At 42.0% G+C, this 27,959-nt stretch overlaps 1 protein-coding gene and 1 long non-coding RNA gene across 4 annotated transcripts in view; one reads left to right on the forward strand and one right to left on the reverse strand.

Annotated features, from left to right (window-relative positions):
* LOC127444015 (high-affinity choline transporter 1-like) lies at positions 1–27,874 on the reverse strand. The gene is made up of 10 exons (XM_051703149.1): positions 27,857–27,874; positions 11,030–11,270; positions 10,529–10,779; positions 9,853–9,966; positions 9,555–9,710; positions 9,213–9,361; positions 8,731–8,880; positions 8,222–8,375; positions 2,043–2,260; positions 1–1,792 (listed from the first exon to the last, which is right to left on the reverse strand). Exons 3-10 carry the CDS (start codon positions 10,710–10,712, stop codon positions 1,139–1,141), a joined length of 1,779 nt encoding a protein of 592 aa, XP_051559109.1. The 5' UTR covers positions 10,713–10,779; positions 11,030–11,270; positions 27,857–27,874; the 3' UTR covers positions 1–1,138.
* The window catches only part of LOC127444017 (uncharacterized), a 41,054-nt gene continuing 31,820 nt past the window's right edge, over positions 18,726–27,959 (forward strand). For all 3 annotated transcript variants that reach the window (XR_007897742.1, XR_007897744.1, XR_007897745.1), the window contains exon 1: positions 18,726–18,980. This is a non-coding gene — a long non-coding RNA (uncharacterized LOC127444017). The remainder of the gene's footprint in view (positions 18,981–27,959) is intronic.

Below are 27,959 nucleotides of genomic sequence, written 5' to 3' on the forward strand. Positions count from 1 at the left end.
ATTATCTTTGAATAATCCTATGATTAATTTGTTTTAAGTCACAATTAATTAATAAATATAGATTTATGTTGCTAGTTCCAACCAAATAAATATATATTAGCATGGTAAAGTGACATTTCACATTTCATTGGAATATTGGACAGTTATATTCATTAGAATATAAATACACATCACACAAAATTCTGTATTGCTAAAGCCAACAAAACAACACAGCAGCTGGCTCATCCTGGAGCCAGGTAGAATGACTTCTTTTGACATATTTATGACTTTGCAATAATAACACGACACAGACCCCGGAGGTTACATCATATAAATCATTTGCAGCTACATTCATTTTCAAGTACAACAAAATGACGAACCATGTTTGCATAATGTCCAGTCACCCCTATCTAGTCCATGTAGCTAGTTAAGGCGATTACAAGATTATATATTTTCATGTTCCTTGTTTTCCTGTTCATCTTAATATTGCACTATAAATATGAACAAGACATTTGCCACATGTGCACTTATGTCACAGTTATTAAATGTACTGTATTTTGTAGATGGGAAGCACATCAATTGATATATTTACGTATTTATGGAAAAGTTTAGCTTATTCTGACAATAGGACAGTCTGCACTAATATCTAATATGTGATTTGACGCAAGTAATGGCATTATACATGAACTTACACCTATTAATTATTCAATAGCTATAATTGGATATATTATAATCATTGTGTTACATTTTTTAAAATCTGAACTGCCCTGTATCCAGGTTCAGAGAAATAAATATTATTACTTCAGCTCTTATCACAGTATTTCAATGTTTTCTTTAGAAGGGAAAGGAAAGTCACTCAGGGTTCGTACATACCAACAGGACATCGAAGATCTTCGGGTAATTAACACCAGCAAGTCCATTGTCAGTAGAGTTTCAATTACTGTAACTGTCCCATTCCCTTCTGAAAGCAGTGATGGAAATTCCAACATACAAATGAAGAGGCGTGAAATGAGAAGGTAGTGTTTTTGTCTGTTTTACGTCTTTAAAATCTGATGTTTTTTTTTTTTTTTTACCTATTGGGTGAAGCACTGTCCTTCACACTAAAGAAGAAAGGGGACCTTTAGAAAGGGTCTCTGAATTGACCATAAAGCAATGGCCTCTACTTGTTTTCATGACCTGGTGACTCTGGGCTGGAGTCCTCCTCTTCAGTCAGGGTTTCTTTCCTGGTAAAGGTAGCAGCTAAAGTAACACTAAGTCTTGGCTTGACTGTGGTCATTTCATTGAGCCCAATGATGTTCCTGTTCACCAAAGTGGTCTTGTCCATTATCTCGGCACTGTGCTTGGCCACCACTGCATCCAAGAAATCATATTTAGCTGACAAAGTGCTACTCTCAAACAGGTACTTGAACAGGTACGAGAAGGCCACGTTGCTTAAGAACGAAGCCAACATCGAAACCGTCTTGAAGGGAAACCTCTGCATCACTAGGTATTCCACCTCATGGGTAACATGATGTACCTTCTCCTCAATAGTCCATCCAGGGTAGTAGATGAATGGAGGAAGTTTGAGATAAGGCTCCCCTCCACCAATGCGCAGGATCAATCCAAAGAAGTATCCAGCTACCGAGCCATAGGTGTTTGTGCCACGAACAAAGAGAACACTGATAAGTTGGGGGAAGATGATGACATAGACCAGGTCAGAGCTCAGGTACCATAAACCATAGACGGTCCCAGTCAAAAGAGCCATGGCTGTCGCAAGTGCCCCAAACACAAAAATAGAGATCCGCATGACCCACACAATCTCACGGTCAGAAGCCTAAAACATAAACAGAGATTTAGTGGGGAATCAAAAATCATGACACTTCGGATACTTCAGTATGTATAAAGTCTTCTTTGGAAGTTTATTCATAGGCAGGTTTTTGCCTTAGCATAAGTGTTATATGGTGTACTAAGACCTGTTTACTTAAATACAATATTATCTCCTGAAATATCCATTAACTGCTTTATGTATATATCAGACAATTCAGACTGTCCAAAGACTTTTATTAAATTAGACATGCCCTCACCGTCTGGCGAAAAGCAAGCTGGTAGATGTTCCTAGCAAACATGGAGCTGGCCGATAGGATGGATGAGTCAGCCGATGACATCACTGCAGCAGAAACTGCCCCTAGACCAAAAAAGGAGATGTAGGCTGGACACAGATGCTGTAACACGATTGGCAAGATCATGTCAGACTGGTCCCTCTGCATGGGAGGTACTGGCCCATAGGTTGTCTGATTCCAATCTGTAGAGTAGAACATGCTTACTATATACTCTGTGATGTAATTCCCATTTGCAGAAAATCTTTTTTTTTTTTTTTTTTTTTTTATCAAAAATGAAATTAGAAGAAAAATAAAACATCTCTCAAATAATCAGAAGTCTTATTCATCATTTGAAATTATTTTTATTTGCAACCCAATAGCAACACATTTGTGCTTGATTACACTGTTATTGCCATTAAGTTGAGTAATAAGTGACTGGCTATGTCTTTGATGCTGAAAGTCTGTTGATTAAATCTGGGTGCTGTGTGCCTCCCTCAGATCTAATATTTACAGGGTTCACATTGTTAAACGGATAATCTCTCAATAATGTATGAGGGAGACCAGCTGTTGTTATTTACTCGTTTCTTTAGTGATCTGAAGTGAACATAGTTTCCACCCCTGATATGGCCTGGGGATCACCTCCCAGAACACACCATAGCAAATCAAACAGTTCCCTTAATAAGGAGAAGGTTAGATCATTAGAATTACTGCCAGTATGTACAGTACATGCTCAACTGGAAAATATGGGTTTACACTTTTGGATGCACTATATAAAAAGGTTTAGTCGGGTTAACTAAAAATGTGCTTTATGTGGTAACATCTAAATTTACTGGTTTAATTCAAATAAAAAAGTATTATTTAACATTACTGAAACAATCTGAATACATTAGTTTACACAAACAAAAGTAACTTCTAAGGGTTAGATCAAGTTGAAACAGATCCTTATAGGGATAGTTCAACCAAGAATTAAAATTCTCTCATCATTTACTCACCCTCGTGCTATCCAAATCAAATCAAATCACTTTTTTTGTCACACAACCATATACACAAGTGCAATAGTGTGTGAAAGTCTTGGGTGCAGTTCCAAGCAACACAGTAGTCGTGACAGTGATGAGACATATACCAATTTACAATAAACATCAGATTTACACAGCACAATTTAAAATCTAATATACACATAATTACACACAACACAATATACAAATAAAAACATACAATATACAGTATACAATACACACAATATAGAATACACATTATACAATAAAAATAGTATATATAGTTGTAGAGCCGAGGAGGGCAGGGCCATGCTGGAATGACGCACGCCCGGTCCCCAATCAGCCTGATGGGGCGCACGAGGGATAAAGGTGGCCGGGGACGACGGTTCGAGAGAGAGAATTACAGGCAGCTGTACTGTGTGTGTGTTTATGGTTGTGTGTTTTTGTTTAAGTTTATTATTAAACTATTATTTATATTCTCAAGCTGGTTCTCGCCTCCCCTTTTCCAATGAACCCCCTTACACTGGTGCCGAAACCCGGGAGGGAGGAGGGATTCCCGTCGCAGAGTCCTCGACACTGCCGTCCACCCAGGGGAGCGCCGCTGCCATCCGACGGGGGACGGAGAAGCCCGATTACCCGGACACGGGGAACAGCCGCCGTCCGTGAGGCGAGTGGGGACTGGACTCCCCGACTGCCTGGAGCGAGGGAGACGCTGCCGGGGACAGAGGAGTGCCCTGCCGTCCCCCGGGAACACGGAGGGGTCGAGATAAGACCGCCGTCCACGGGGGGAGGAGGGAAGCAACTCCCCGACCGCCTGGAGTGGTAGGGCCGCTGCAAGGGGCGGAGGAGTGTCCCTACAGGACGCCGGGAACGCGGAGGGGCGTTCTGTCCGCTGGGGGTCGGAGGTCTGACTCAGGTCTGCCCGGGGAGGAGCGGCTGCCGTCTGCCTGAGAGGGTGGAGGAGTGATCGATCAGAGAACCGGTGAGTTTCTTTTTCTCTCTCTCCTCTCTCTCTCTCTGTCGCTCCGTGTTGGCCTTTCCCTCGCCTATTTTGTTTTTGTTGTTGTTTTTCCCCTCCTGTCTCCTCCCAGGTCGAGGAAGGCGGGGATGACCCACCGGCAGTCGGGGCGCAAGGCACACCCCCCGGAGAGGAAGGCCTGAGGCAACGGCGGGAGGAGTGTAGAGACGAGGAGGGCGGAGCCGGGCTGGAATGATGCACGCCCGGTCCCCAATCAGCCTGATGGGGCGCGCGGGGGATAAAGGCGGCCGGGGACGACGGTTCGAGAGAGAGAATTACAGGCAGCTGTACTGTGTGTGTGTTTATGGTTGTGTGTTTTTGTTTAAGTTTATTATTAAACTATTATTTATATTCTCAAGCCGGTTCTCGCCGCCTCCTTTCCACTGAACCCCCTTACAATAGTATATATAAAATATACAGTAGGTTGTATTGTACTGTATTGACATTCAGGCTGTCGGTTGATAGTAAATTGCCAGTATGTTGTTAAGAGAGAATATAATTTATGACAGTCCGGTGTGAGATAATAAGAGTAATAAAGTGCAGTGCTGATGTATTTTGCTCGTGAGAGATTAAGAGTTCAAAAGTCTGATTGCTTGGGGGAAGAAGCTGTCATGTAGTCGGCTGGTGTGGGTCATGATGCTGTGATACCGCCTGCCTGATGGTAGCAGTGAGAGCAGCCCATGGCTTGGGTGGCTGGAGTCTCTGATGATCCTCCGAGCTTTTTTCACACACCACCTGGTATATATGTCCTGGAGGGAGGGAAGCTCACCTCCGATGATGTGTCTGGCAGTTTGCACCACCCTTTGCAGGGCTTTGCGGTTGTGGGCGGTGCTATTGCCGTACCAGGCGGAGATGCAGCCAGTCAGGATGCTCTCTACAGTGCAGGTGTAGAACCGTGTGAGAATGTGGCGGTTCATTCCAAACTTCCTCAGCCGTCTCAGGAAGAAGAGGCGCTGATGAGCCTTCTTCACAACGGCCTCAGTGTGGACCGACCATGTGAGTTCCTCAGTGATGTGGACACCGAGGAACTTGAAGCTGCTGACTCTCTCCACTGGTGCTTCATTGATGATGATGGGGCTGTGTTCTCTTTCTCTTCTCCTGAAGTCCGCCACAAGCTCCTTTGTCTTACTGACGTTGAGGGAGAGGTTGTGCTCCTGACACCAGTGTGTCAGAGTCATTTCAGTCATTTCATCATTGTCAGTGATCAGACCTACCACCGTCGTATCATCAGCAAACTTGATGATGGCATTGGAGCTGTGTGTTGCCACACAGTCATGTGTGTACAGAGAATACAGGAGTGGGCTGAGAACACATCCCTGTGGGGCTCCAGTGTTGAGGGTCAGTGATGAGGAGATGTTGCTGCCCATTCTAACCACCTGGCGTCTGCTTGACAGGAAGTCCAAGATCCAGCTGCACAACGAGCTGTTTAAGCCCAGAGCCCGGAGTTTCACATAAAGCTTGGAGGACACTATGGTGTTGAATGCTGAGCTGTAGTCTACAAACAACATTCTCACATAAGTGTTCTTTTTTTCCAGGTGGGAGAGAGCAGTGTGTATTGTGGATGCAATGGCATCATCAGTGGAGTGGTTGTTGCGGTAAGCAAACTGCAATGGGTCCAGTGATGGAGGCAGCACAGAGCAGATGTAATCTCTGATTAGTCTCTCAAAGCATTTGCTGATGATGAGGGTCAGAGCAACAGGACGCCAGTCATTTAAGCAAGTGATTTTGGATTGCTTTGGAACAGGCACAATGGTGGACATTTTAAAGCATGTGGGGACTACAAACAAAGAGAGAGAAATGTTGAAAATGTCCATAAAAACACCAGCCAGTTGGTTCGCACACGCTCTGATGACGCGGCCCGGAATGCCGCCTGGACCCGCAGCTTTGCGGATATTCACCCGTCGGAAGGATCAGGTTACATCCGCTACAGAGACGGAGAGTGAACTAACCTCTGTAGTTTCGGCTGCGAGAGCTCTCTCCGCGAGGGCGGTGTTTTTCCCTCGAAACGAGCATAAAAGGTATTTAGCTCATCTGGGAGAGAGGCAGCGGTGTTCATGGCAGAGTTTTTATTCCCTTTAAAGTCCGTGATGATGTTAATTCCCTGCCACATGCTTCTAGAGTTGGTGGTGTTGAACTGTCCTTCAATCTTGTTCCTGTACTGACGCTTTGCTGTTCTGATTTTCGGAGGGCATAACTGGCTTGTTTATGCTCCTCCGCATTCCCGGAATTAAAAGCGGAGATCTGCGCATCAAGAGCCGTGCGAACATCACTATTAATCCAAGGATTCTGGTTCAGGTAGATCCGTATTGTTTTGGTCGGAACAACGTCCTCTACGCACTTTCTGATTAAACACATTACGCTATCAACGTAAAGGTCGATGTCGTCATCTCCCAGTCCGCGTGATCAAAACAGTCTTGTAGTGTAGAGTCTGATTGGTCCAACCAGCACTGGATCGTTCTGAGGGTGGATGCTTCCTGTTTCAGTTTCTGCCTGTAAGCGGGCAGAAGCAGAATGGAAGAGTGGTCTGATTTGCCAATGGTGGGCGGGGGAGGGATTTGTAGCCATCCCAGAAGGGAGAGTAGCAATGGTCCCTCGGTAAATATTCCCTCGGTAGCCAGAATGGTCGACACAGAAGTATGAGAAATTTCAGATCAGGAGAGCAGAAAGACTTGATTTGTTGATCATAAAACATACACCACCACCTCTGCTTTTACCTGAGAGGTCTTTCGCTCTGTCCACTCGGTGCACAGAGAACCCCACGGGTTCAATGGCTGAGTCTGGAATCTCCGCAGACATCCAAGTTTCTGTAAGGCAGATAATGCAGCAGTCTCTCGTCTCTCGTTGGAAAGGGATCCGCGCTCTCAGCTCGCAGAGCTTGTTGTCCAGAGACTGAACATTTGCCAGTAGAATACTGGGTAGTGGGGGTCGATTTGTACGACGTCTTACTCTGATGAGAACGCCGGCTCTGTTTCCCCTTTTCCTTTTGCGTTTCCGCGGCTGGGCAGCCCAGACAAAGGGCTCCGCTGGTGTGTTTGTAAACAGCGGGTCGGCATTGAGGAATTTGAAGTCCGGTTTACGGTGTGTAATTGCAGAACCAATGTCCAAAAGTGTTTGTCTGTCGTAGACAATAAGGCAGACAACATCCAAGACAAAAAACATAAGAATTGTAAACGAAACAACCAAAAAACTACAACGTTGTGTCGGAGCTCGCAACGCAGCAGCCATACTCGGTGCCATCTTGAGTCTAAGATCCCAAATGTGTATGACTTTCTTTCTTCTGCTGAACACAAATTAAGATTTTTAGAAGAATATCTCAGCACTGTAGGTCCATAATATGCAAGTGAATGGGTACCAAAATTTTGAAGGTCCAAAAAGCACATAAAGGCAGCATGAAAGGAATCTATATGACTCCAGTGGTTAAATATATGTCTTCAGAAGCGATATGATATGTGTGGGTGAGAAACAGATCAATATTTAACTCGAAATTTCCATTTTCAATTTCACATTCTTCTTCTGGGCAGGGAGGATAATTTATAATAAAAAAGGACTTAAATATTTATCTGTTTCTCACCCACACTTATCATGTCGCTTCTGAAGGCAGATTTAACCACTAGAGTCATATGTTTAACTTTTATGCTAACTGTATGTGCTTTTTGGAGCTTCAAAATATTGGTACCCATTCACTTGCATTGTAGGGACCTATAGAACTGAAATATTCTTCTAAAAGAATTCTTCTGAAGAAAGTCAGTCGTACACATCTAGGATGGCATGAGGGTGAGTAAATTATGAGATAATTTTCATTTTGGGGGGAACTATCCCTTAAGGTAATAGCTGCATGTTACCACAGTGTAGAAAAACAGAGTTTTCTACAGGAAGCAATATTAAAAAAATGCTTACAGGTGCACATTTATAATTTGGCTGAGCTTTGAATAATTATTAGCAATGAGGGTACATGGAATGTTCTGGAGGGACAGAAACAACATAATAATGTACAGTTAAGAGCACTTTCATGTTATCTGTAGGCCAGATTAAAAACTTAGATAATCCGGGTGGCAAAAGGGAACTCAGGGCGTAGTAGGAAATAGGGAAATGGCCCTAAAGTTGTGTGAGGCAAAACAATCAATAGTTGAAAAAAAAGTTTGTCACCTCACCTGTGGAAGCTCCTATGGCTCCGATCAGGACAGAAGGAACAGCCATGACGATGCAACCGAAAGCAGCCAGGAAGGAGAGGACTTGAGCATAGGTAGCTGAAGAGGCAGAAAGAACCCGTTGAAAATACACCTGCCAGGGAATCCCCCCCAACATCTAGAAACAGAAACATCATTGTAAATAGAGACACCAGACAGCATGATACTGACAAAAAACATCAAGAGTGCATTAAGTTAAATTAAGAAAATAAATAAATAAATAAGCTCAATAAGGTACAGTACACTACAGGAGAAGAGTGACATGGTCGTACCAGTTGACTGGGTACACCTTGTTTACACCTTGTTTACACCCAGATTCACTCTTTCCCTATTTTTATCTCTCTTATTTAGTTTTGCTCCCTACGAATGATTGCAATGCCCAATAAAGTGGGAAATTAGTTTTGCCCCTGCAGAATGGACAAACCGGCATTCGTGTCTCCATCCCATCATGCTACAGTGAGTTATCCACTCACCAAAAGACAGAAGTTGTCAGCCCACATCCATTTGTCAGCGCTTTCTATGTTCCCAAGCCATGCAGTCTGATTAGCATGGAGCTGCTTCACTGCCGTCACTCCGATGTCAGACACCGCTGGGTTTGAGAGTGCAAAAGGGACACTCAGCCACTGAGGAAAGAACACATTCCCCTCTATTACCATGTAATAGACTATCTATAACATTTTGACACTTAATTTTTCACTTAATGTGTGGAAAGCAAATTAGTGTTTTCAATTTAGTTAATGTTTTTATATCAATGTCATAATTAAGCAACTAAAGGGGATTAATTAAATACAATTTAAATATTTTTACTTATACATCTAAAGAAGGGTGGATTTGCCGTTGCTGTTCAAACTAGAGAGCAGGGTTGTGTGCCGCTGAAGACATGCAGGCATGAATTAGGTGAAAACTGGCATCACTGCATAGATGATTTTCAATATGTGGCACTGTGAAGCCTTACCAATCCTAAAAAGATGCAGAAGAGCTGGACAACATCAGTGTAGGCCACTGAGTAGAGTCCTCCCACAAGTGTGTAGAAAATGGCAATGAGAGCCGAAATGACCACAGACATATTGATGTTGATGTCAATGATTACACTCAGTGTGGCCCCTGTGATATAAAACAACAAATTTGTATTTCATTAAATTACAATAAGTTTCATTAAACCTTTACTACAATATTAAAAGGTGTTTGTATAATATGACATACTACAATAATAGAACAGCTTGCAAAAAAGGTTTAATGATTGTTTTAGAAAAGGTTGCACTTTCTAAAACGTTAATTCCCTTTTTGCTCTCCTTACCAAGGGCAGATAAGATGGCGGCTGACCAGAATATTTCCCCCATTAGTGCAGGGATGAACAGCAGTCCACCCATCCTTTTGCCATACAGTTGCTGGAAGGGGTCAAGCATGGTGACGTAACCACGGGAGCGCATTGGTTTGGCAAAGAAAAGGCCACCTTGACATGATAGATTAATAGAAATTATGTGCTTGTCAGCTCGAACATGGTACTCCATCTGAAACTAGATTTTTTTTTTTTACCTTTTATTAAAATTGCACATTTATACATATATATATATATATATATATATACAACATACCTAAAACAAGGCTGAGAGCATATCCAAAGGGAGCCTGTGCCCATGCCAAGCCATACCCGGGAAGATACACGTACTCTGCTGTGCCATTGATATAACCCCCTCCAACCCAAGTTGCTGGAATAAGAGAGGACATTGGAGCTGACCAGTCTTGAATGAAGCAGCTATCATTACCATTAAAGTATACATTCTTAAGCTGAACCATCAATTTGTTATTTTTTCCACTCCTTCGGTCACTGACAATTGACATACTGAAAATGACTGGTGTATGTTAACAGCAAAAACAATATTTAATTGAGGAAAAATGACATGCAAATATAGCAAAAGAAAGGCCTTCCACATTTATGTGTTTTTATGTCATATGATATAATTTAAAGCTATATTTTATAATAGAATCTAATTTAATGCCACAAACTTGATTTCAGAATTTGTCTAGTTCTAGTTTTGTCCAACGTTTCCACATTGAATTTATTATATATATATATATATATATATATATATAAAGGTATATGTTCCATATTTATTTACTTTGCATGTCCACTTTAATTTAGTGAATAAAGACCTCCTTATGACTAAACTTTTTTGTTGTTAGATAGCTGGATCTCTAAAGATTGTACCATTTATGTTTTATCAAATAAAAAACTGCAAATTTTCTACTGAATTATCCAGTGGAACTCACCGGTCATGGTAAATGCGCCAACAAATAATCCAATATCCCTTCCGCCGACCATAATGGTCTCACTGCGATCAATTCCTTCCAACACGCCGGAATTCTTGTTCTTCCATGCTGCCCAAATTCCCACAACAAGGATCAGCAGGTAGAAGATGACAATCGCCACCAACCCCTCCACATGGATGTTCATCTTCTCTCTGCTAAAGTAGCTGTGTCTCTGAAGAACCGAAATTCATTGAGACGTAAAGAAAAGATACCTAAAGAGGCGTGTAAGAATAGAGGTAGATGTCAAATAACAAAATGTTAAGTCTTTTATTGTATCTCAACACAAATATATTTTGCATTTACTGTTTTGCGCCTAGATTCAGAATATGTTGCCTGTTTATCTTTTGATTTTTAAAAAAAAAAAATTATGTCAAGCTCACTTCAGGGAGTTTCTTATTTAGGTTGTGGCAAAAATGTAACTAGGCTACTTCATAACTCAGTATCTTAAGAAAAGTGCCTCACCTTTGTAAATCAGCTTCGGACGCACATCTGCCACCAACAGTGCAAAAAGTGTCCAATAGTCGCCTCAGGAGAGAAGCCGTACAGCACATTTCAGACTGAGCCAAAGTTACAGTGAATCTTATAAGAGCAGGTTTCGTCAGAGGGTCGGTGAACGTCAGAGAGATGTGAATGGGGGCTGTTTATGAATAAAGATGTCAAATCTTGCAAATGAGTCGCACGTCATTGGAGGTTATCAGGTCCACTGAAAAGAGCGAGTCGGGGGACAAAACAGCTGTAAATCAAGAGCAGTCCAATATATCGAGTCCATTACTGCTTTTCTTGTGTGGAGATTTATGCCAGTCCGTTTAGTTTAGTTTAGTTTAGGTCAGGAACAGCAAGTGCAGGCGCTGTCCAGAGTTCTGAACAAACCAGTTACAATAAAAGCTGCCAGACGCCATCAAAATGGCCCTGTAGAAAACCGAATCCCGTTTTCATTAACAGTAACATGTGGTATCCATTTGGTCATCGGAGGTTTCTTAAAGACTGGACATTTCTTGCAGAGTCAGACAGCTTCCAGCTAAACAGGCTGATACCTTTTTTAATGTGTAATTGCGCCTCTGCGAATTTGACAGTTCTGAGTAGCTATAATATGGAGATGTAGCTATAAACAGAGCGTTTGTATTTCCTGATTAAATGTTATTATTTGTCTTGAGAATTAAGAATCTGTTAGATTTCTTAAAAGAGAGGATGTAACTCAAAATGAAATTGCCAAAATGAGCCAATTTATTGGGGAAAAATCCCAGCTCTCCAGCCTACACTCCACTCAGAGAAGTCGACTAATTTAATTGGTAACATTTTGACAGCTTGCCAAGTGAGTCCCAATTATAAACAGCCGGGATTGATTGAGCATACTTGCTATAGGCTACTACAGATGTTGCAGTTCTTTGTAGTTTAGAAAAAGCTTGGCTGAGATCGCTCTACAAGTTTCAACAGCAAACTTGTTATTTTCACACTTACCTTTCTGAAAAAAAGTAACAGGCCTGCCATATCCAGAAAATGTTATCCATCCGTTAAAACTCAGTTTAAGAAAATGTGTGGGGTACAATGGGGCTAAAGGCACACCTGAAGGAAAATTTGCTATTTTCTGGTCACAAAGAGTGTCAAGAATGTAATAATTGATGGAGCAACATAATTTGTTTGAAAAGAAATAATAACGGAAGGTTGTTTTGATTAATATTAGTTTTTTAAAAGGTGGCAAGAGGGCAGGGGGTTATAGTGATATCGTGTAGATATAGGGACAAAAGTTATAGGGGAAAATTTGTCAACTTATGCAAATGATTTTGAGACAACAAGATGCTTTTTTTGAGTAACAATTTAAGATAATGCTTATTCAAAATAACTACTTCAGAAAAGGGTGCACAATTTCATGTTAATGTCAGTCACATCTGGCATTTTATGACATCTCAAGTATTTTATATTAAAAAAAAATATCTCCATTGTTATTGGATCAGTTAATGTGAGCCCATTTTGAACATTTATTACAAATCTATTCGCCTCACTTAAAAAAAAAAAAAAAAAGAAAAAAAGTGTTTTATGTGTTTTACGCCAAATACTATCATTTTACTTATTGGACAGTTATTAAAAAACTCTTTATTTAATCGCCTTCAACAAAAGTGAAAAAGATAAAATAAATGTGATCATTTCAGGGATTCTCATTGGCTACATACATTTGCAACATTTTTAAAATGATTAAATATTAGATCAAATTACCTCAAAATCAAACTTAAGACATTGCACACAATGATCTCAGCAGGAATATGCTGAAGTGCATATAGTGACAAACAGGTGTTAAGGAAAGCACTGTGTTAGTTTTATTTTATTTTTATTTTTATTTTTATTTTTTGGATAGAGAAAATAAAGTAAAAAGGGATTTAGCCCCGTTGTACCCTACTTGCAATAAATACATAAATAAATAAACAAACAAATAAATAAATAAAGCTAGTCAGATAGGATGTTCTATCTGACTTGACATTTTACCAAATAGACTATATATTTCTTAAAATCAATCTGGAATCACTTGAAATAAACCTTCTTGCTCGGGTGTTTTCTTTCTTCTAGATCCATCCGGGAATGGTGCATGGAAACAGTCATGGTGCGAGGATTTGCTCAGCTAATGAGCGTGCGCCACATCTGTTTTGTGTTCTTTGAAGTGTGTCGCTGAGAGATGAGCATTTAGTTTTTCATGGACAAATAAACAGCGGATTTGACAAAACTGCCACTAATAACAGTAATGACAACCAACAGCAAAGCAAAATGTATTAAACGTACAAACGAACAAAATAGTAAATGAGAACAACATGGGCTACGCGACGCAACTTGTGCGATTCGTTTCTGAAGGGAACGTGAAATACACTTTTAAAAATAATTTAGGGATAATCCATAATTCAGTTAATTTATATCGGAAATATTTAGCAGTGTTTAATCACCTGTTGAGGCTTTAAAAAGCGCTGAATTACAGAGTAGGCTGCTGCTACCATCTAGTGGCAGAAGGAGAAACTGACACTCTTAATCGCCATTTTACTTGTCCACAATAACAGTATTGTGATTGGTTGGTGTTTAAATGTTATATCTTTTATTTCTGTTATACGCTGCAAAGTTCGACGTACAAGAAAATACACGTCTGGGTAGGGGTTGTAGTTGGATCAGCCGAGAAAGCAATCCATTCTTTTCCATGTATTCACAAGGAAAGATGACAAGTGGCAGGCAATGGAAACTTAGATGCTGCAGGGTCCCGCATCCAGCGTCACGTCTGTTACGCATCACTAAACAAGACAATTCTGACACCTCGCGCGAAGCCTCAGGGTCAGACTAGAGTCTCCGCTGTGACGCTTTGTTTTATATCTGCTGTAACATCTTCTCGTGCATCTGCACAAACTGACTGGTGCAGTCTTACACTTCAATGGCACTAGCAGGGTCATGAAAATACAGCACTTTCTTCATTTTGCTATCAGATAAATGGTTTTAAATTAAGTTAGATAGACTAACGTTAGGTGAACGTTCTTTATGTTCGGTGTAGACTCTTTTTGTTTGTGTATGGTTACCAGTTTAATTATTTATTTGGGAAAATCTCCTAATGGACTAGGAAAGTTCATTTTTAGGATTTATTTTGTATAACCAATGAAAAGGTCATGCATCAGCAAACTCTTAACAAGTGATGAGCGCTTTAGAAACACGCTTCATAAAGCTTTGAAATCTTAATAAACAATTTGTTCCAATTCCAAAGCTTCTAAGTGTAGGCTACATCACATTGGTTAAGTTACTGAATCATTTACCGAATAAATTGATAGGCTAGATTCAGAGCTTCGAAACATTTTGTGTTAACCATCATTACGTCAAACAGTATCACACCTAACTCAAAGGAATCTCACTAATCTTACACACTGTAACTAAAAAAACACCCATGTCATAACATAAAACTACATAATTTACATTAAACAGAACTTAAAACATAACTATAACCCCCAATAACTTTTAAATGTTAATTAATAACATCCCCAAACAGTCCCCAAAAAGCTATTGCAAGGGGGGCCCAGAAGACTGACCGGTCCTCAAATCTCGTTCACTTTCACATATTCAACAAAAATAGTGAAAATACACACAAGAACTGATGTGCACAATTTCTTTTCCTCTGCCTTTTCTCCTGAATTTTTTAAACTTTCACCTAGCACCGCAGCACGTCCTGCATGCACAGCTCTTGACAGCCCAAAGCATTGATGTCAGGTGTGCTCATGTAAACAAGGTAATTCTTGTATGCACGCCAATTTCAAATGAGTGACGAGGTGAATTAATACTTAAATTTCTGTCTGTTCCTCACACAACACTATCATTTAGATAGAATTGAAATCTAAGGTGTGTTGTGGATGACTTTAATGGCACTTTTATGTGTGCTTTCGGAGCTTGGACAGGCAAAAACACGATCCTTTCTTCCCTGAATCACGGATGAAAAAAGATATACTGATTTTGAACGACGAGAGTGAGTAAATGATGGTGGAAAGGTCCATTTTTATTAAAGTTTATCAGTATCATTAATCAGGTGCAAATTATTGTCCAGAGGTCCTGACCACTACCGAAAGCATGTAGACGGAGCTGTCACGTGATACTTGTTACTTTTTTCAGCGCTGGCTAGGATGCGACAATCACAGTAAATTATTACTAGATGAGGATTTAAAAAAAAACTTTTATAGAGACTGCTGAAGCTTATTTCATTCATAGGTATGAATCCTTGCAATTATCAGTTTATTATTATATAAAAATAAATAAATAAATCAATAAATAAATAATAATAATAAAAAAAAAAAACTAGAGTAAAACGGTCTCCAATGAGATATACAGTGGTGTGAAAAAGTGTTTGCTCCTTCCTGATTTCTTATTTTTTTGCATGTTTGTCACACTTAAATGTTTCAGATCATCAAACAAGTTTAAATATTAGTCAAAGATAACACAAGTAAACACAAAATGCAGTTTTTAAATGAAGGTTGTTATTATTAAGGGAAAACAAAATCCAAACCTACATGGCCCTGTGTGAAAAAGTGTTTGCCCCACCTGTTAAAACATAACTTAACTGTGGTTTATCACACCTGAGTTCAATTTCTCTAGCCACACCCAGGCATGATTATTGCCACACCTGTTCTCAATCAAGAAATCACTTAAATAGGACCTGCCTGACAAAGTGAAGTAGACCAAAAGATCTTCAAAAGCTAGACATCATGCCGAGATCCAAAGAAATTCAGGAACAAATGAGAAAGAAAGTAATTGAGATCTATCAGTCTGGAAAAGGTTATAAAGCCATTTCTAAAGCTTTGGGACTCCAGAGAACCACAGTGAGAGCCATTATCCACAAATGGCAAAAACATGGAACCTTCCCAGGAGTGGCCGGCCGACCAAAATTACCCCAAGAGCGCAGCGACGACTCATCCAAGAGGTCACAAAAGACCCCACAACAACATCCAAAGAACTGCAGGCCTCACTTGCCTCAGTTAAGGTCAGTGTTCATGACTCCACCATAAGAAAGAGACTGGGCAAAAATGGCCTGCATGGCAGAGTTCCAAGACGAAAACCACTGCTGAGCAAAAAGAACATTAAGGCTCGTCTCATTTCTGCCAGAAAACATCTTGATGATCCCCAAGACTTTTGGGAAAATACTCTGTGGACTGACGAGACAAAAGTTGAACTTTCTGGAAGGTGTGTGTCCCATTACATCTGGCGTAAAAGTAACACCGCATTTCAGAAAAAGAACATCATACCAACAGTAAAATATGGTGGTGGTAGTGTGATGGTCTGGGGCTGTTTTGCTGCTTCAGGACCTGGAAGACTTGCTGTGATAAATGGAACCATGAATTCTGCTGTCTACCAAAAAATCCTGAAGGAGAATGTCTGGCCATCTGTTCATGACCTCAAGCTGAAGCGAACTTGGGTTCTGCAGCAGGACAATGATCCAAAACACACCAGCAAGTCCACCTCTGAATAGCTGAAGAAAAACGAAATGAAGACTTTGGAGTGGCCTAGTCAAAGTCCTGACCTGAATCCTATTGAGATGCTGTGGCATGACCTTAAAAAGGCAGTTCATGCTCGAAAACCCACTAATGTGGCTGAATTACAACAATTCTGCAAAGATGAGTGGGCCAAAATTCCTCCACAGCGCTGTAAAAGACTCATTGCAAGTTATCGCAAACGCTTGATTGCAGTTGTTGCTGCTAAGGGTGGCCCAACCAGTTATTAGGTTTAGGGGGCAATCACTTTTTCACACAGGGCCATGTAGGTTTGGATTTTGTTTTCCCTTAATAATAACAACCTTCATTTAAAAACTGCATTTTGTGTTTACTTGTGTTATCTTTGACTAATATTTAAACTTGTTTGATGATCTGAAACATATAAGTGTGACAAACATGCAAAAAAATAAGAAATCAGGAAGGGGGCAAACACTTTTTCACACCACTGTAAAACTTTCTGATAGATAGGGTGGCATAGTGTAATGTGGGACACCTAAGTTCCAGTGCATTTATCTCTTCTTTTACAACATTAAAGTGAACATGATTGGTGTTGAATCCAAGCAGGGATGTCAAGTGATTGAAATCACGTGACTTTGCGGAAGTGATGTCATAAATGTGGGCGGGAAAATCGTCAAACAGGAAGTACCCCTTGTGAAGTCCACTCAAAGGTCAGTGACATAGGATTTAGACAAAATTTATGTTAAGGATAAAAATCTGTTATAAATAAAGCAATGTTCTAAATTGTTATCAAATTATGTTTGTGATGTATTTGTACATCAAATGTTGCAATAATATTGTGAAAGTGTGTTAAAGTATTTTCTATTTGAAGCAATCTTTGTCATCCCACTTTAGAAAAGGTTGTTTCGAAAGTGGGACAGCATGTTTGGACTAATGTGGGACAGTCATATGTACTACGTTATTCAATTGAGAAAATATGCATTAGGAAAGTTAAATGCCCTACGTGTATTTCTGTTCAATTTTTGGGCTTATAATACAGCAATATTATCAGGATTATCAGATCAGGATTCAAAACCTTGTCATGATTTGCCAGTTAGCTAGCTTACGGTTTAGCTACTAGCTACCTAGATAGATAAGTCAAAGAAATAGCTTTTAGTCACATTGACATCAAATATAACATGGCAAATTTTTTTTTTTTTTTTTTTTTACATACCAGTTAATTCCATGCATAGAACAAATTAATTTCCTTATCCATCTATAAATCAATTCCTAAATGCAATGTATTACAGATTACAATGGCAAAGTGGAAAGAGCAGGCAGGGAGACAGCGACAGAGAGAGAGGAAGGAGAGAGGACACAAGAAAGTAAGCCAGGGCAGGAAGTCGAATCAGTGGAATGAGGAAAGGATGAAGGGAGCAATAGCTGAATACAGGGAGATTGTTGAGGCTGGTGGGGTCCCTAAGCTAAGGCTATTAGCCAGGGCCTGGACCATCCCTAAGTCGGCTCTTCAGCGCAGCGTAAAAGGAACAGGCCATCACAAGCACACGATTGGGAGAAATCCAATAATTTCTTCCAGTAACGAGGCAGAGCAGGCATACATGATAATAGTCCTTAGGAGATGGGGGTTTCCCTTGCGGATGCAAGACATCCAAACGTTAGCATTCCAGTTTGCACAAAAAAAGGGGTTAAAGGATTTCAGTACAGTGAGTGACACTGCAGGCTACAACTGGTTCCGGGGATTCATGCGGAGGAACTCACATCTGGGAATCAGGAAACCAGAAGGCCTCTCTGCAACAAGGGCAGCAGGGTTCAACTCAACCATCGTAATGGACTGGTTTGACAAATGCCCAGGCTGGCTTTCGAGGCTCTGGCATCTTTCCGTTCAATCCAGCGCAGATCAAGGGGAGCCTGTTTTCTCCTAGTGAGACGACAGAGTGACCCCTCCAGCAGATCACAGAGCACCTGGAAGAAGACACACTGCTCCCTGCACCACCAACTTCTCACCATCTAGGCCTACACCCAAGGCATGTTATTGGGTTGCACGATGCCGTTCAGCCAGTATTTCCACCTCCTCAGCAAACTCCACCCAGCCCTCTCTCCTCCTGCATTGTAACCCCACCACTTCTGGCACAAGAGGTTGAGGTGGAGCTATTTCTAAGCCAAAAAATAGCGTCCCAGATTTCAGCAGGAGCTGTCCCAGATTAGAAAGGCAGAAGTTTTTCTTGTTTCAAAGGGGGGCGTGACCAGAAAAAATTTAGAACCACTGCCATAACCCAAACGTCCTTATGGGTCAGCTGGCTTGAATTTACATTTAGAATGAGGAGGAATAACGGCAAATTCGCGGTTGTGTTCGAGACATTTCACGCCTGAATTGCTGAAATGATCACTAATGAATACAATGCTTTGGATGCTCCTGGAGTTTATTTCTATTTTTGAATGCAGTTATCTTGGGATGCACAGCATGAGTAAGTGTTTTTTTCCTTTATATATAATGTATTGTGATTAAATTACTCACTGGTTTTCAAACGGCTACAGCCTCATCGTAAGCAAAGACCATGATGTACTCATGCGTGTGTGTTGTTAGTTTGATCATAAATGTTTTTAGATCGCTGCTCAATTTCACCGATAACCAGCTCTGACTCGAGCAGCACGGTGGTAGGGGTGTTTGTGTCCACTGCAAACTCACATTCAGATCTGTCTCTGTTCCGCTATGCAACACCCATGTTTTCACAATCCAACCAACAACCAATGGATAAACTCAAATCTCTGCCCTACATTTATTTGTTGTTCGATAAGCTGTTTCACTTGGAAATACGTCACAATGCGGAAGTCGGTTGCAACTTCTGTTTCATGCCGACTTTAAAGTATATTCCTGGTAAGGGCTATAATTCAATGTAGCTTTAGCATCTGATATTCATGTAAATATGTTAGGGTGACCATACATCCTCTTTTTCCCAGACATGTCCTCTTTTTCTAAATTTGCAAAAATGTCCGGGATTCGGCTTTAGTTGTATTATGATGTGCATCTGGTCTAATACTTCATTGTGTGTGCGTGCATATTTGCATTGCTTTAACCCCTCTTTGTAAGTCCCGCCTTCTCTCACATCAATTGGTTGATTATATGAGGCTTGCAGCAACTATTGGCCAAATTCCTGCCTGTCAATCTCTTCACGAACGCGCAAAGCGCTGTTGTGTTCAGCATCAAACAGTTGCTTGACAGTAGCAGCAAATGACAGCTGAGTGGAAACAATGCCCAAACGAAAGTGCAAATTTACAGAAGATAAATCTGTGGGAAGCAGAATGTATGACATGTAAAGCTGGCACTGATGTGTCAGTTGCTAATAAAGGTGCAAGTGATTTAGAAGCACACATTAGCTCTGCGAAGCATAAAGGGTCAGCAAAAGGTGAAAGTTCAACAGGTAAATAACGGACTACTTTTTGTGACCAGGTAAAATTGTTAACACATTGCTTCATTTTCCATGGCCATTCAAAATAATAGTAATAGTAAATGAAGGTACACTCATGGCATCAAATATTTTATTTTAGTACATGGACATTCAAAAGAAGGTTGGAAATTTTTATTTATTTATATATATTTATGTTATGCTAATAGAATGTCTTTTTCACTGTATTAAAGTTTGCATTCATAGTAACACTGTTTTGAACCCTATTATTCCACCCCAACCCAATCCACAAAAAAAAGGTGTCCTCTTTTTGGAAAACCAGAATATGGTCACCCTAAAATAAGTAAATGTGCCATTTTGCCCTTTGCACCAAGAAAAGTGAAGACAGAGTCTATCGGTCCATAACCACTGATCTACAAACGCCCCGGTATGGAGTAAAAACAGTCTCGAAACCTCCCACAAATGCATGCAACAGTTCCACACACACACACAGCAATCTACAAATGCACACAACAGATCCACACATGCACACAGCAATCCACAAATGCACATAACAGATCCACACACAGCGATCCACAAATGCATGTAACAGATCCACATAAAGCCATCCACAAATGCACGTAACAGATCCACACACAGTGTTCCACAAATGCACGCAACAGATCCACACACAGCGATCCACAAATGCCATGGCAATATTACTTTTCTCCATTTGTACAGCTTCATTAACATTTTTAGCTCTGGTTAATAGGCACTAACATCTCTCTCTCGCTCTCTCTCTCTCTCTCATGCAGCATTCCACAGCTCATTTGACACTTGTCGTGTTTAGTGTGAGTGCACAGTAAGCAAAGGAAGTGCGTTGCTGCAAAATTTCTGAACTTAAAATTTAATATAAGCCTGTTAATTCGAAATTAAAATGCAGTTTTACCACATCGCTGCAAGCGAGTGACATGATAAAACTATCCTTGCTGTTCATAATTAACGAAGCTGTCAGTGCAAGCGCATGTCATTGAAGAGATCTAGTTTTGTCTCAAATTGTGCTGCTCACTCATAATACAGCGCCTTTGACAGGAAAGGCAGAAATAGTAAAAATGCTTTTTGTGTAATGCTAACATAATTACTCAGCTGCAGGGTGAAGAGAAGCTTCATCATCCTGATAAACACTTGTAACATCTCTCATCTACATCTCTCTAGAGTTTTGCCTGATGAATAAAGGTAATTTCTCTGCCATCTGAATCAGTCAGTTTAAAATATAAAAGTAGGCCATATGTAGCATTAATAATATACATATTAATAATATAAATGCTGTAATATTATACATGCATAATATTCAAAATATAATTTTGTTATCTTTTTTATATACATATTATTATTCATTAAACATCATAACTTATTTAGCATTAAGTTCCCCTCTTTTATTTAATTTGTTTACATTTTCAATGCATTTTCTGTCATTCTGTCATAACTTCACTTTTTAATGTTTTTGCAAATCCAAGATTTTCTTTTGTGGAACTCAAGAGGAAATGTTAGGCAAAATGTTAGTATCAGTATTCACTTTTATTGTCTGGAAAAAAAAGATGCAGTGAAAGCAAAGCCGTAACCATGTCTTGAACATTGGGGGGGTCCAAACCATTTTGGGGGTGGGGGTTCACATGTGTTAATGTCACAAATATATATAGTAAAGACGCTGAATGCAGTCATTTTCTGAATAAAGGCTTGAAATGCGATAAAGGCCCAACATTTTATCATTTTTGGTTTTAAAAGATACATGTATTTTTAAAGTTCACACAGTACAAGACAAACACTGTCTGCATTGCTAGCAATTTGACTGTTTCAGTCATCTTTTCTTTCTTTTTTGTGCTGTCTCAAAGAAAAGATTAATATAATTTTAATTTCTTTTCATCACTGATGTGTGTCAGCTGGCTAGCAAAAACAAAATACACAAAATTATTTACTGCGCTCAAGTTGTCCCTCACTGTTTTTTCCTCCCAGTAGAATCTTAACACAATTTCTCTATCTGTCACTCACTCGACGTTGTGTCGATGTAGTGACATTAGGGGACACTCTTGGAAGCCCGAGACACCTCTGGTCTTTGATAAAAGGCCAATGAAAATTGGCAAGTGGTATTTGCATGCCACTCCCCCGGACATACGGATATAAAAGGAGCTGGTATGCAACCACTCATTCAGATTTTCTCTTCGGAGCCGAACGGTCATGCTCACTGAGCTGAATTCCCATGACTGTTCATTCACCTCTGCTGGATCTGACGGCGCATTTCAGCGTCTTCTCCCTCCTCTGCACTGGTGCACTGCAGAGAATGCCCCTGGGCGCTTCGGCAGAAATAAAAGAGTATATTTCTCTAAAATAGTATATATCTCTAAAAGAGTATATATCTCTAAAAGAGCGGCACACACGGAACGTCTTTTTAAAGATACCTTTTCTTTGTGTGTTATTCCTGGTTGCGCTCGTTATCTCTCGCCTTCTGACGGTCACGATCACTGTCTTTCGTGTCTGGGCACTGCTCACGCGGAGACAGCGTTCGCACAGATCCGCCCCCGATGGGACAGTCTCCACGGGTCACGTGGACAGGCCTCTTCCTCCGCCTCTTCCTTTCTTTGGTCACAAGAAGCCAGGTAAGTACTTCGATGTCCCTGAACTCAGCACAGCCATGACACGGTGTGGCACCACAGGCTCCACCCCGCCGTGAGGCCCCACCCACCGGTACATCTGACAAGATTGTCCCTCCGGCCGAGATGAAGAAGGGGTTTTACAGTCCAAACTTCATTGTACCGAAAAAAGACAGTGGGTTGCGGCCAATCTTGGACCTGCGAGTACTGAACCGGGTTTTACACAGACTCCCATCCTAGATGCTGACGCAAAGATGCACTCTAGCGAGTGTCCGGCATCAAGATTGGTTCTCGGCGTTAGACCTGAAGGACGCGTACTTCCACGTCTCGATTCTACCTCGACACACACCCTTCCTGTGGTTTGCATTCGAGGGTCGGGCGTATCAGTACAGGGTCCTCCCTTTCGGTCTGTCCTTGTTCCCTCGCGTCTTCACGAAGGTCGCAGAGGCAGCCCTTGCCCCGCCAAGGGAAGTGTGCATTCGCATCCTCAACTATCCCGACGATTGGCTAATCCTAGCTCGCTCTCGGTATGTGTTATGTGCACACAGGGACCTGGTGCTCTCGCACCTCAGTCGACTAGGGCTTCGGGTCAACTGGGAAAAGAGTTGGAGTTGGAATCAGTCTCGTTGATGGCGTGCCTCACAAACGGGCGTGCACAGTTGGTGCTGACCTGTTTGAAGGCATCCAAACAGAAAACAGTGGTTCCACTGAAATTCTTTCAGAGGCTCCTGGGGCATATGGCATCCTCAGCGGTGGCCACCCTGCTCGGGTTGATGCATATGATACTGCTTCAGCACTGGCTTCAGACTCGAGTCCCGAGATGGGAATAGCGCTGCGGGACACATCGCGTGGTCATCACGTCGGTCTGTCACCGCCTCTTCAGCCCTTGGACCGACCTCACGTTTCTACGGGCAGGTGTTCCCCTAGAGCAGGTCTCCAGGCGTGTCGTGGTCACAACAGACGCCTCCAAAACGGGATGCGGCGCTGTTTGCAATGGACATGCAGCCTCCGGCTTATGGATGGGCCTACGGCTGCGTTGGCACATCAACTGCCTCGAGTTGCTGGCAATTCTGCTCACCCTGCGGAGGTTCCGGCCATTGATCCAGGGCAAGCACGTGTTAGTTCATACAGAAAACACGGCAACGGTAGCATATGTCAACCGTCAAGGCTGTCTGCGCTCTCGTTGTATGTCACAACTCGCCCGCCATCTCCTCCTCTGGAGTCAGCAGCACCTCAAGTCGCTGCGAGCCACTCACATCCCGGGCAACCTCAACACTGCAGCAGACGTGCTGTCACGGCAGGTTACCCTCAGGGGAGAGTGGAGACTCCACCCTCAGGTGGTCCAGCTGATCTGGAGTCAATTCGGACAGGCACAGGTAGACATGTTTGCCTCCCAAGAATCCTCCCACCGCCCGCTCTGGTACGCCCTGACCGAGGCACCTCTCGGCATAGACGCGCTGGCACACAGCTGGCCCCCTGGCCTGCACAAATATGTTTCCCCCAGTGAGCCTACTTGCACAGACTCTGTGCAAGGTCAGGGAGGACAAGGAGCAGGTCGTCCTGGTAGCACCCTACTGGCCCACCCAGATGTGGTTCTCGGACCTCACGCTCCTCACGACTTCCTCTGAGGAAGGACCTTCTTTCTCAGGGACGGGGAACCATCTGGCACCCACGACCAGACCTCTGGAATCTCCATGTCTGGCCCCTGGACAGGACGCGGAAGACCTAAGCGGTCCCGTGGTGGTAGACACGATCACTCAGGCTAGGGCCCCCTCTACGAGGCTCCTGTATGCCTTTAAGTGGCGTCTGTTCGCTAAGTGGTGTTCTTCCCGACAGGAAGACCTCCAGAGATGCGCAGTCGGATCGGTGCTTTCCTTCCTGCAGGAGGTTGGAAGGGCAGCTGTCCCCTTCCACCTTGAAGGTGTACGTTGCTGCTATAGCAGCACACCACGACACAGTGGACGGTAAGTCCTTAGGGAAGCACGACCTGATCATCAGGTTCCTGAGAGGCGCCAGGAGGCTGAACCCCTCCAGACCGTGCCTTGTTCCCTCATGGGACCTCTCTGTAGTACTTCAGGGTCTACAGAGAGCCCCCTTTGAGCCTTTGCAGTCAGCTGAGCTTAAGGCACTCTCCTTGAAGACTGCCCTCCTGACTGCGCTCACTTCCATCAAGAGGGTAGGAGACCTGCAGGCATTCTCTGTCAGCGAAATGTGCCTGGAGTTCGGTCCGGGCTACTCTCACGTGATCTTGAGACCCTGACTGGCCTATGTGCCCAAGATTCCCATGACCCCTTTTAGGGACCAGGTGGTGAACCTGCGAGCGCTGCCCTAGGAGGAGGCAGACCCAGCCCTGTCGTTGCTGTGTCCGGTGCGCGCTTTACGCATCTATTTGGATCGCACGCAGAGCTTTAGGATCTCTGAGCAGCTCTTTGTCTGCTTTGGTGCACAGCGGAAAGGAAGCGCTGTCTCCAAACAGAGGATCGCCCACTGGCTCATTGATGCCATAGCTATGGCATATCACGCCCAGGACGTGCTGCCCCTGGTAGGGCAACAAGCCCATTCTACCAGGGGTGTAGCGGCCTCCTGGGCCCTGGCCAGGGGTGTCTCTCTAACAGACATTTGCAGAGCAGCGGGCTGGGCAACACCTCTGGGTGGAACCAGTTTCGTCCCGGTTTCCCGGTTTCACTCTGAGCTGAAGACGTACGCCATTAATTCCCAGTAGTGTTCACAAACTATGTTCCCTGGTTGACTTCCTCCGAGCCCTGTGGCAGTCGAGTTTTCGGAGAGACTCGCTGCTGGCCCAGTACACGTGCTAACTAAGAGCCCTGTTCTGAGGTAGGTGCTCCACATGTGGCGGTTCCCTGTAAGGTAACCCCATGTGATGTATATCTTCTGCTAATTCATTTCCCTGTTGGCAAACTGCATCTTCCTTGGGTAGAGCCCCCTCTGCCACAGTCTCCATGTTTGTAGTAACTCCTCCCCCGTTGGGTAGGATCTACCATGAGACTTCTCCACATGATCGGCAAGACCATGTGACATATTTTCCACTTAAATATCCCCCCCTCTCTCTGGGCGAGGTGTGGTCTCCGCGGTGTCCTTCCCTTGGGAGGGACACCCCCCGACTAGACCAGGTCGGCCCAGTCGGATAATCCCCCTTTTTTTTTAGGGAGTGAAAAAAAAGAAGGGGAAAAGAGGCCACAACTGGGCTAGCCTGTCTCTATCTTTTGGGTAGTTGACTTGTCCCCAAAGGGCCGTTCGACACTCATAACTATGTTGGGGGAGGTTACGTGTTGGCCTGGTGCGCTGGCTATGAGGCACAAAGTTGTCTGCCCATCACACACCGCCAGTTCACGTAACACAGTTCAGCCAGTTGCGGCATTTTGTATAGGGACCCCTAGTGTCACTACATCGACACAACGTCGAGTGAGTGACAGACAGGGAACGTAACCTCCGTTCCCTGATGGAAGGAACGAGACATTGTGTCCCTCCTGCCACAATGCCCAGACCTTGTCTCGTCTCCTCAGCATAAAACCTGAATGAGTGGTTGCATACCAGCTCCTTTTATACCCGTATGTCCAGGGGAGTGGCATGCAAATACCACTCGCCAATTTTCATTGGCCTTTTATCAAAGACCAGAGGTGTCTCGGGCTCCCAAGAGTGACCCCTAGTGTCACTACATCGACACAACATCTCGTTCCCTCCATCAGGGAACGGAGATTATGCAAGTAACGGTGACGATTTTCTTTAAAAATCCTAACGCTGCTCTTTTCCATACAAAAAGAGTTCATATTAACCACTGCTATCAAGGTCCAAAGAGAGAAAAAAATCACTATAAAAGTAGTCCATACAACACATAGCTGTTGTATGGCCCCAGAAACCTTGGAATATAGTGCACTTGTCATATGGACTACTGTTATGATGTCTTTATACTGAACCTTTAATAGTGCTTTTTAGTATTTGTCCTTTTTGAAGTTTGACAGCTCCTGTTCACTATAAACTGTTATTCTATGGAAAAGAGCTGCTTAAAATATTTATTTTTATGTACCAAGAAAAAAAAAAAGAAAAGAAAAAAAAACAGCATATGGGTTTTGAACAACATGTAGGTGAGTAAATGAGTTAGTAAAAGTAAATTTTCCAATTTTAGGTGAACTACTTTAACTGGTGGTTTATTTTTTGAGCACAGACCTGAAAAGGACATACTCAAAATACAAGTCTCTTAAAAAAGAAGACTCTTAGGAGATGCTGTACATAATTTAGAATTAATTAAAGACAAAGAAATTATTTAGAAAATCTTAAATTGATTTTAAATTATTACCTAATAATATTTGCATTAAGAATATATGGCACTGTCCTTGCCAAACCCTAAAAGCACAATAGAAGTCACAAGTCAGGTCTTACCATGTTCTAGTTTTGATCTAGGTGATAACACTACTTTGTGGGTTTTTTTTATTTTTTATATATATAGATCATTTTCTTAGACAATGTCAAGAGAATTTTCTAAAAAGCTACTTCAAAAGTCTGCCAGATTACCACATTCATTCAATTCCTTTACAATCTAGCTACACACATTCGCTCTTTGTCTTAAGCCTGATTTGCTGAAAACAGCTTCGTTCATGTTTTCCCATTCACAAATATAATTGACATATGAATCACGTACTGTACATGATGTATTTTAAATCCAAATGGTGAATAGTTTGTAAACCCTTGGAAATTAATGGCTGTCGGTACAACATTTCAATCATAAAACAGTGGTCAAATATTGCATGTTTAATTAGATACTTACATCTCACACAAGGTTTGGTCTCACATTCATGACGCGTAAGCTTGCTAAATTTATTAACAAAACTTTCAAATTATGCAATGCATCGAAGTTGCATTGAGCAAATTAAGCAAATGACAGTCTTGAATCTAGACTAATAAGGACTGTCTGTGCCCATAACATGTATATGTAAAGTAACACATTTAACACGCTTATATACAGTACATGTGCCGTGAGATAATATGCTTCCGTAAATAAACATAATAAAATAATTAAAATAAATAAATAAATAAAAAAATAAAAATAAAAAACCAATGCTTTTACCAGGTAGTCCACTGTATTAACACTATATACGCCATGTCATTAAATTGTGCACATAAAACACGGCAAGAATTTTATGATCTAATTACTATAAATGCAGTTGTTAGAAAATCGTCCTCTATTTAGATGCATATTAATATATTATTTGGCTGTACATCCTGTGTTTGTGTGATAGAAAATAACCCCACATCACTATATTCTGTGTTATTCTTCTTATAGTTATTTATTACCTTGAGCCAATTGCACAGGAACTTTCACAGGTGACGGCGAAATACGACAGCTTGTTGCAAAATAAGGTGGATAGACCTTTATCATACGTCATCACTTTGCGTC

The sequence above is a fragment of the Myxocyprinus asiaticus genome, chromosome 7, assembly GCF_019703515.2.
Source record: "Myxocyprinus asiaticus isolate MX2 ecotype Aquarium Trade chromosome 7, UBuf_Myxa_2, whole genome shotgun sequence".
Classification (NCBI taxonomy): Eukaryota; Metazoa; Chordata; class Actinopteri; order Cypriniformes; family Catostomidae; genus Myxocyprinus; species Myxocyprinus asiaticus.